Source organism: Thermobia domestica, chromosome 4 (assembly GCF_964235325.1).
Source record: "Thermobia domestica chromosome 4, izTheDome1.hap1.1, whole genome shotgun sequence".
Classification (NCBI taxonomy): Eukaryota; Metazoa; Arthropoda; class Insecta; order Zygentoma; family Lepismatidae; genus Thermobia; species Thermobia domestica.
In genome coordinates, this window is record NC_137457.1 from 215243331 (window position 1) to 215254236 (window position 10906).

Below are 10906 nucleotides of genomic sequence, written 5' to 3' on the forward strand. Positions count from 1 at the left end.
AGAATATCCAGAGTGTATTCCATTTCGAATTCCAATTCTTCATCCGCTAGGAATCTAATTATGCCATCTACGATTACTCTTTCCTGTTTTGATATATTTGTTGCATTGTGCTTCAACCATAATGTCTGTAACTGCTGCAGGAGGTACATAGCACTGTTTGCCTTATTTAACGCCATGGTGTGTCGTTTTTTAGTCTATAATTGTTGCCTGCACACACTCTCTTTAACACACACACACGCACGCAACTCACAGAATTACAGGCTTAATGCAATAAACGAAATAACTATTTCTCAAACACTTCCAAGTTCACGGGTAGAACTGACAGTGAGAATAATATATTTCCTGCACTTGTCTCCTTACAAAGAGTTTGTTGCTGTAGAATGGTACACGATGCACGTAAGCTTCGAGAAGTACAGCGTCCAATCCAGTTCTACGAAGGGCAAGGCATCAAGGCATTAGGATTGTCATGGCATCCAGAAAAGGATATATTTCTCGTTGAAAGCAAGACGTGAACAATGAAGGTTCAAGAGTGCATTACTAAACGCCAGATTGCTTCAGTCATTGCCACTATATTCGATTCATTAGGAGTAATTTCACCAGTTGTCATTTCATATAAAATATTTTTGCAAGAAATGTAGCGGCAAAAGGTACAATGGGACGACAATATACCAATGGAATTAGCAAAGAAATGGACTCAATTGTACAAGCAACTTCCATTAATCAATCAGATTAAATTCAATAGATATTGTAACAGATGAACGATACACATATAATCTTTAAATAGCCCCCACTACCCACAGTCCTGCGAGAATGGACGTCACCCCACTTCCCCCTTTAGAATATAAGAATTTTAAAAGGAGAGAGAAAGGAGAATTCCACTCCCCCACGGCTGAGAATAATGACGACGTGAAGAGTGAGGTTCAATACTGGAAAAGGCTTATACCGTATACAAAATATCCTATTAAGATAATCAGGAGAATTTCTACAACTACTTGTAAATGTAAAAAGTTTTCTAACAAAATGGAAAATTTTATTATAACCAATCCGAAACGTGATATATAAATATAAATATAGAAAACATTCAACAAATTTAACAAGTAATAATAGCATTAACAGAAATCTCCGTTAATAAGCAAAATTACTTTTCTCAAAAGGATTTTTTTTTTCAAGTAGCAAAATGTTTCTGAAGTAATATTATAACCAATCGTAAATCCAAATATAGAATTTAGAAACCTATACAATAATTTCATCAAAATGTATGGAACTCGAAGTTACTGCAAGGTGGCTTTTCATTGGAATGAAAATGTGGGAGGAAAAGGTTTCTAAAATATGGGTCACTATGCATGAGTTACGAGCAACAGCTCATCTGTAATTCAAGGATTCCTTTTTTTTCCTTTTCGAAACGGACCTAAGACATATATCATTCATTTAAAAGTCTCTATTAGCCTGAATATTTTCCGTAATTGCAATATTTTCAATTTCCTGACTAGCGATTTTTAACTAGTTTTCCAAGGAAAACAAGAATCAACATGTTTTTAACTAAAGGCATAACTCTACCTACACAAAACCATTTACATTAACTGATCGATTAACTATTTTTACTGTTTTTTTTTCTTTCTCTTTCGCAATATTTTAGAAATAAATGCTTCCAAATATACTGAGTAATAATAATATCTTCTGAATAATAACCATAGTCAGGAACTGTAATAGTTCTCAAAAGAAGTTAATTAAACTATACGATTATACGGAAAGAATATAATTTAACGACCCATTCTTCATTCGACCTAACACTCTTACCTCATTTTATACACTGCGAAGAACTGCCGTCTTAGAGCAAGAACCTCGGCTGCAACGTGACGTCATCCCGAACGACACGACTCGCGCAAACCACCGAAGGTTATGCAGTGCTTCCAACTCCAAGAGAAATAACCAACTTAACAGTAAGCCGGAGTTTCATCTCACAAATTTTCCTTTACAAAATTTCATTTTATTATGAAACTTAATTGGGTTACAATATGTACTCGTTCAAGGAGACAGCGGAGATTCAGATCCATGGTTTTTCAGATGCTTCTCAAAGAGCATATCGAGCTTCTATTTATATACGATCGATCAATCAACAAGGAGAAATATCAGTTAAGTTATTATGTGCTAAATCACGTGTGGCTCCAGTCAAGAAAATTACTCTCCCACGTCTGGAGTTATGCGCAGCAGCTGTTTTTGCAAAATTAGTTCACAAGATTTTACCAATTTTAAAATTGAACATAAGTAGCGTCTATTTTTGGACCGACTCCCAAATCGTGTTGGTATGGCTAGCTTACAACGAATCACTGGTTCTTATAAATTATTGAGCCACTTAAATGCCTTTATATATCTGCTTTTATACATAATTTAATAATCAAAACTGAGAAGTATACATCACGTTTACAAACTTATTTTTCAATATGTCTACTCTCTAAATCTGAATAGCATTATTTATTTATGGTTGTCCTGACAACCTCCTATTCACAATCCTATTATTTAAAAAAAAAACTATACAAACATATGAATATTTTTTTCACGTCGATATTACAATTAGAATTAACATATATTTCTTTTTCTTTTTCTTCTTTGACATAACCCGTCTAGTACATATATTAATATAAAATACTTTACGACCCAATGATCGTTACAAGTAGTAAAAATATATAAATATACAACGTACTGTTGTATATTATGGCGCCCGGCGGACTTTTCTTTTTATTCATTTATTTAAATTAAATGAAAAAGAATTCTAGATCGTTTACTTTTACACATCAATCATACGAGTTTTCGAATGCAACTCGTATACTTGAAAAATACAATTCATATAATTATACATATGTCATATTTAATTTTATAACAATATTATTATCATATTAAATATATTTATTTTAAACTTTATCATCATCTTCATTTATTTATGCGTTTCAACGACGATAAGGCCCATTCGAAATTTGATTTGCTAGTTATTTCAGTGCTTTTTCGGGTCCATTAAATACTTGTTACAAATTATTAATTATTTATTTAGGCAATATGAAGGTTTTGAAAAAGATGTATGCGATATTCATGTAGTTGTTCTTTGAACGTAAAATGATCGGATATATTTATATTATTAGCATATAATTCGAATGTAAGAAGAACACAAAAGTAAGAATTGTTTGAAATACAAATTCCTTATAGAAAACATAAATTACTAACTTCAATATATATCCTAGCATTAGAAAAATGCTTTTAAATATACTTTAATAACATGGAACACGAATAATGTGATTGATACTGTGTTCTGCTATCATAGCGAAATGCATGAATATTATGAAATACAAATATCAAAGAAAAAACATAACAGTAAGACATATGTGGCTATATTATGAATCAATTTGATATATCCTTTCGGACGTCCCTACACTAGGTTAAGTTACATGACCAATGCATTTGTTTAGGTTACATTGAAAGTCATAAACCGGAATACAGTCTGGCGCGTTATTTACATCTACAGTTCTTTGTTTCTTACTTATATTACCGTAATTCCTGCCATCTGCGCAGCATTTCTGAAAAATCGTATTATTTCTACTGTGATTAGGTTGAGTTTTATTATCAGCCAAATTAGGTTCAGTTCTTCTTCGTTTCACTGGGGGTGAAATATCGTGCCTCCTAATGAATCTGTATTTGTCATTTACATGACATCCACGGTAGTCTGTCCTGCCATGGTTTATGTTTCTTCTGTAGTTAGGCTCGGTTACATTACCGGTACCTATGGATTTAACATCACCTTTTATATTGAGATCACACTTTAGTCTCACATGGAAACTTCGAACGTGGTTTCGAAGGCTAGTTTGATTCAAGCTAGCACTGTATTGCACCATTGATGAATTTTCAAAACTTTGCAATGTCATGCTTAGATTACTAAAGTCAATGACCTGCATCACGTTCTGCGAAAACATTATCGGATTGTTTACTAACATCATTTTGATCTTTTCGTTGAGTGAACAATTCAACAGATTCAATTCAATCGACCAATCAACACAAGCACTAAAAGGAACACACGTTTTCTTTCTGCATTTCACGAATATTGGAATCAACTTACCTCTTACTACTAATGTCATTTACATATCATCAAACGGTTCTATTACCATTACCTCATTTCCAGAATTAATATCATGTTGAATATATTGTGAATACAAGCAATCAAGAGCATTCACTAAACGAAAAAGGTCGTACCTTTTCACACTTTGATGCATACCGAAATCACCATTACACGCAGCATCCATAAGACAATCAAAAGTATTCAACTGAAAGGAAAAGTTAGGATAGTCTGTTTCAACCAATACAGCAGTGTGTTTTTGTGAAAACTCCGTAAATTCCACTAACGTAGATTCAAAGTTTGCTTTCTCCGTGGTTTCTATAATGCGTACAGTCTTGGACCTCGGGGAATCTCTGCAGTATCTTTTCCATCACCTGATTTAATTGTCCGTGCTCGTGGGTTTTCTCGGGGTTCTCCCCTTTCCTCCCACTTTCTTCATTCCACCATTTCATTTATCTCTCATCATCACCGTCTCCTTTAGCCTAGCCGGCATTACCGTGGGACGTAAAACAAAGATTTCATATCATTTCGTTTGTGATTTAATTGTTCTTGTATTTGGTCCCATTTACCGTCAATAATTCGCTGGAATTGTTCTAATTTTTGATCAAAACGTTGAGCTTGTTGGATAACCTTCTGATCCAGTTTTTCCAATTGTTGATTCACCTTTGCAAACTGTTCAGCTTGGTGGTCCGTAATTTGTCGTGACATTTCTCTTAACATTTCCAACATGGTATCTGAAGAATTCAAAACTGGAGTGTCAATCGTTTCATTATTTGTAACACTCATGATGTTTCTATATATAATTCGGCCTATAATTAATATTTGGCTCAATATTGATAGCTTTTTACTGTACTTCCAAAATGATACAACCATTCACTTCCAGGGTTTTTGGCACCATATACAACAAATCACTGGTTCTTATAAATTGTTGAGCCACTAAAATGCCTTTATATATCTGCTTTTATACATAATTTAATAATCAAAACTGAAAAATATACATCACGTTTACAAACTTATTTTTCAATATGTCTACTATCTAAATCTGAATAGCTTTATTTATTTTTGGTTGTTCTGACAACCTCCTATTCACAATCCTATTATTAAAAAAACTATGCAAACATATGAATATCTTTTTCACGTCGATATTAAATTAGAATTAACATATATTTCTTTTTCTTTTTCTCCTTCGACATAACCAGTCTAGTACATATATAAAATACTTTACAACCCAATGATCGTTACAAGTAGTAACAATATATAAATATACAACGTACTGTTGTAAGCTCCTCCGTGCAACAAATGGAAACGTTTCGTGGCCAACAGAGTAGCTCAAATTCAAGACTTAACTGACGTTAGCTGTTGGAAGCATGTTAATTCTTCAGACAACCCTGGAGATTTGATTTCAAGAGGAATAGGTGCAGTTTCCATTAAGGACAATTCATTATGGTGGCACGCTCCAGAATGGCTTTCTTGTTTAGAATCTAGTTGGTCAGTCACAAGTAAGGATTCATTGCAACCAGATCAAGTTCCAGAGAGTAAGGGAACCATAACATTGACAGTCACTTTAGGCAATTGGTGCAATGAAACCATAACAAGATTCTCAAAATTGTCAAGGTTAGTTAGAACAATAGCATATTGTGGACATTTTGTTCATAACATCAGACACAAACAAAACAAACTAACAGAAGGTCTTTCGTTACACAAACTCCACATAGCGCTCCATGTTTGCATCAAATGGACACAAGAAATTGGATTTCACAGCGAATTACAGCATCATCGTGATGGAAACATTGTTCCGCCAAGAAGTAAATTGAACAACTTACATCCATTTTTAGATAGTGAAGGCATAATCCGAGTTGGAGGAAGATTGGAGAATAGTCAACTTCCGTTTGAGGCCAAACATCAAATAGTTCTCCCTTCAAATCAACACTTAACAAAACATATAGTTGAAGCAGAACACTTAAGATTAATTCATGCTGGACCCCAATTATTAATATCATCACTACGCCAGAAATATTGGATCATCAGGTGCAAACAGGTAGTAAAACTAGTGATCCATCATTGCTTCACGTGTTTCAAGTTAAAAGCCAGTGGTTCAAAACAACTTATGGGACAGTTGCCAGCAGCTCGTGTGCACCAAGCCAGACCATTCCTAAACCTAGGCGTGGACTGCGCTGGAACGTTTTACATAAAATTAGGAGCAGTTAGAGATCTGTACGTAAGGCATACCTTGCGTTATTTGTTTGTTTGAGTTGATTTTAGTTTAGCGTCCCTTTCAGCAGCGAGGCCATATGAGACGTGGACCTACTGATTAACGTGGAATCCGAACCACATGAGCTCCCGCCGGGAATCGAACCCGGGTCTCCCATTATTTGTTTGTTTATCCACCAAGGCAATACATCTGGAATTGGTAACAAATCTTAGTGCGCAGTCATTCATAGCAGCTTTACGCAGATTCATAGCCAGACGAGGAAGATGTTTCAAATATACAGTGACAATTTCTCCTTTTAGTTCTCAAGTTCATGATTTTACATCGACCGAAAGAATTCAGTGGCACTTCATACCACCAAATTCACCGCATTTTGGAGGGCTATGGGAAGCCGGTATAAAATCAATGAAATACCATCTAGTTCGTATTACAAAAGGTGAAGTGTTAACATATGAAGAGTTTGCAACATTACTCACACAGATTGAGGCCTGTCTCAGCTCTCGACCACTTACAGTGCTATCAAGTGAGCCTAACGACATCAGCGTTCTCACACCTGGACATTTCTTAATTGGAGAAGCACTTACAGCTTTACCAGAGCCTAACCTAACGGATCTACTACACAACCGCTTATCTCATTGGCAGAAGATACAACAACTAAAACAACACATTTGGAAGAGATAGTCCCGAGATTATTTACATGGTCTTCAACAACGCTCTAAGACAACTTCACCGCAACACAATCTCAAGGTCGAAGATGTAGTTTTGCTGATTCAAGACAACGTTCCTGCATTGCAGTGGAAATTGGGCATCACTGAAAAAGTGTTCCCAGGAAAGGATTTCTTAGTTCATGTAGTGACGGTTCGTACTACAACTGGAAGATACAAACGTTCCATCAAGAAACTAGTTGCATTACCATATAACAAGGATTAGAATTGACATTTGAGTAATAAAAAATAAGTACAGTTGTAACATTGCTTCAAGTTTTGTTTGTGTTTCGTTTTTTATATGTATCATTCTGTTTTATTTGGTCAGACTTGAGCTGACCAACAGGGGGGAGTATGTTTGGGAATATTTGTGTATTTAACAGTGTGTGTGTGCATTTAGCTGGCAACAGGGTTCAAGTTGCTTAACGCTTTTCTATTGTTTTGTGAACAGTGTGTGAGTGTGGAGGCAAAAACATGTAGTCGAAGATGGCATGTCATGGTCGAAGATCATACAATATAACACAAACAATAACCCATCGTATTACAATCATTTACTACTAAAGACCTTGTGAATATGTTTATTCTCGTGTATATTTTTGTGTGCAAACTGAAGTTGTAATCATTAAATACAGTGAATTTATATTTGGTTGCATTCATGTGGTGTACGAATCAAGCCTTACAGTCCAATAGTATGAACATTGTTTTTAGCATTGCATTGTACTTTAGTATAAAAAAAAAAAAAAACAAATATATACATTCATATTGTACAGCTACCAACACATTTGTAATACCCTCATTACATATTTATTTGGCTTACTCACGTGATTGATACTGTTTTAGTTAATTTAGCGCAAACTAGCATTCAGAATGAAAAACCCAAAAATTGCAAGTGGCACTTTTCTTAGAAGAAGATATCATTGGTATCGCAGATAAACCAAAACTCCACCAAGAACAGATTGAAAATCTTTACCAATATTTCACCAACAGAAAGAAAAAAACTACAACAGTCTATTTCATGTAATATGCAATGAAGACACAAAAGCTGCACCACTCCATCTAATCAAGATGAAGTGCACGGCAAAGTATGAATCAGATGAACAAAGTATATCAAATGGAAGTCTAAAGAACTCTACAGAAACTGTATGAATCATTTAGAGAACACCAACATAGATAAACGACAATCAACTATCTAGCTCATGAAAACTTCACTCTTTTAAAGGATAAAATTTACTATGGTTCTCCAGAATCGAATAATACCATCACGAAACTACTGTAATTGCATATTGAAGTAAGAAATATCGCATGAAAAGTGTAGAAAATGCGTATACACATAAGAAACAATTGAACATATCACAGTCTCATGCGGTATAATGGGTTTCATAGGCTGTCTAAAAGACAAAATAATTTTGGTAAAAGCATTCACCGGTTTTCGTCACATAACATGGAATTAGTCACTGACATCAAGGCAATCTACAAATAACAGCTAAGCCTAGTCGGTATCTACACGCAGATCTGATATCACTATTATCAATAAAATGAATCAAGAAGTGTCCCTAATAGATATAGTAATACCATGGACTCATAATATACATACAGCATTTAGTACAAAAATAATCTATACAAAGAAAAAAGCAAAAATTATGAAATTGTCAGAAAGTCATAATAAGACCAATCATTGTTTCAGCTACAGCTACAGTCCCTAAAAATACTGTGAAGCAACTGGAACAGACAAACGCAGAACATCTAACAAATCTACAAAAGTCAGTAACAATAGACGCCTGTCATATGATCACGAAGTTATTTGGAGAAGTCTTCAAATAATCTGCATTTGCCAGAGACGCTCATCAGATTATTAACCTGAAATCGGTTTAAAGCATGATACAACATTAATAATAATAATAATGATAATAATAATAATAATAATAATAATAATAATTATTATTATTATTATTATTATTATTATTATTATTATTATTATTATTATTATTATCAGTCAGACTTAATTTCCAGGAACAGTCTGAATACCATTGTAGTGCATTATAAACTTTACCAGCTTTGTTTTTAATGAGACTGTAGTTCTTATTTATTAGTTATTTAGTATTTTTCAGCGTTTAAATTACTGCCTCTTTGTTACAAGACTTTGTAAGTTATGTTGTGTATTTCTGTCAGCAGTTTTCTCTTCCTTGACAGTTCTTCACTCCCTCAGGTTCATAACCACTGCTATACATAATAGTAAATGTAATGTGACAGTTGGTAACTTTTGCAGTCGACAGAATTGTAAACTTCTGTGTAAATATAAACTTACATAAAATGAATTGAGAAATATTTTTTAGCCATTTGAAGAGAGAGAGAGAAATAAAAGAGACTAATAAAAGAGAGAGAAATAAATGCGTCTTTTGGTTGGAATTAAAAGCAGTGTTGCAGTTATTTGATAAGATTGAAAGAATCACACAATGTTACACACGAATCTTTTGTTTGAACGCTAGATTGACGAAACATTGCTGTAATGGAAACATAAAATGGATTTTGTGGTTTTTTCCTTCTTTAACATGTGAGAAGTTTTTCTCTTTCTTAATCAGATAATCATTTTTTGCGCCCTCATGTCATACACGGAAATATCTACTTACTAGTAAAACATCAGAGCTTACCAGTAAACTCAACAAGAAATGTCAATAACATGAAAATATTTTTTGTTTAAATTATCACACTTCTGCTCTTTAACCTAAGGGATGCCATTGACAAATGAAAGTGAATGAATGTGATATTATTTTCTTTTTGTACTTTTGGGAATCAAACCCGAGAGGATATGCACCAAACCCACTTCTTCTAACCACTACGATGGCTTGGAGAAAAATCAATTGCCTTTGCCAACAACAGACACGTTTAACGTGGCTGAAAGCTAAGGTCACGTTAACTGACATACGCAAATAGACGAATCAGATTAGAAAATGTACCTAGAATAATCGTTAAATCAGATTCTCAGAAGAAATATTTATTTTAAATAATTTATTTTTCACATTTATGTATATACCAACTTTGTGTACTTAATACATTTTTGTCACCACTTGCAGGGCTGTATGATAGAATAGGCCACGTATACAGCAGCGAGGAAAAGAGCAAAGTCACGTCTAGAATTTCCCATGATTATTATCTCATAGCGTTTGATAACTATCGTGGACTTAGTTCAATATTTCAGTTGTACAGAGTTTCGTATTTCGGTACTGTTAGATGTTTTCGTTATTGTAGTCTCGTTCGCTATTTTCACTATTTCGGTTTTTGGTATTCTGGTGTCGTTCGGTATTTTCAGTATTACGGTACAGCCTACTTTTGGGTATTTTCGAGATTTCGACATGTTCTGATACTTTCGGTTTTCCGTATTGTTTGCTATGTCGGTTTTCAGTATTGGTCAGTATTTCAGTTTTCGGTATTGTTCCAATTTTCGGTATTTTCAGTTTCCTTTAATATTTTGGTGTTTCGGTACATAGACATCTGTTTTTATTTAAAAAAATACCAAAAGCCGGTATTTAAATTTCAATTCTGAACACTCCTAAATATATAACTTGTAACAGTGACGCAAACTGTGAGGGTAATTTAAAGAGATAAGTTGCTTCAATCTTGACATTTGATTGTAATGTATCGAATAGGATTTCTTTACAGAAATACTAAATTCTGATAACACTTTTTCGTAAACCTAGGTATTTTTCTACTTTCAATTGGGAAACTCGTTTACAGAAACAGTATTATAAGATATTAACGTCTAAGGAAGATAACCTTACGTTATGGAAACTATTACGAAATATCTTATTTTTTTAAGAAGAAGTAAATACTCTAGTCAAAAAAATAATTATTATTTTGCATTATGTCAATATGGTTCTAAATGATTGTCTATTAAAC

General features: G+C 33.8%; 1 protein-coding gene across 1 annotated transcript; it reads left to right on the forward strand.

The window, feature by feature from the left end:
• Positions 1–380: 380 nt before the first annotated feature.
• Positions 381–7238, forward strand: LOC145683030 (uncharacterized). Its single transcript, XM_081754387.1, has 3 exons — positions 381–501; positions 5383–6317; positions 7104–7238. The coding sequence occupies exons 1-3, from the start codon at positions 381–383 to the stop codon at positions 7236–7238; spliced, it is 1191 nt and encodes a 396-aa protein (XP_081610513.1).
• Positions 7239–10906: the final 3668 nt, after the last annotated feature.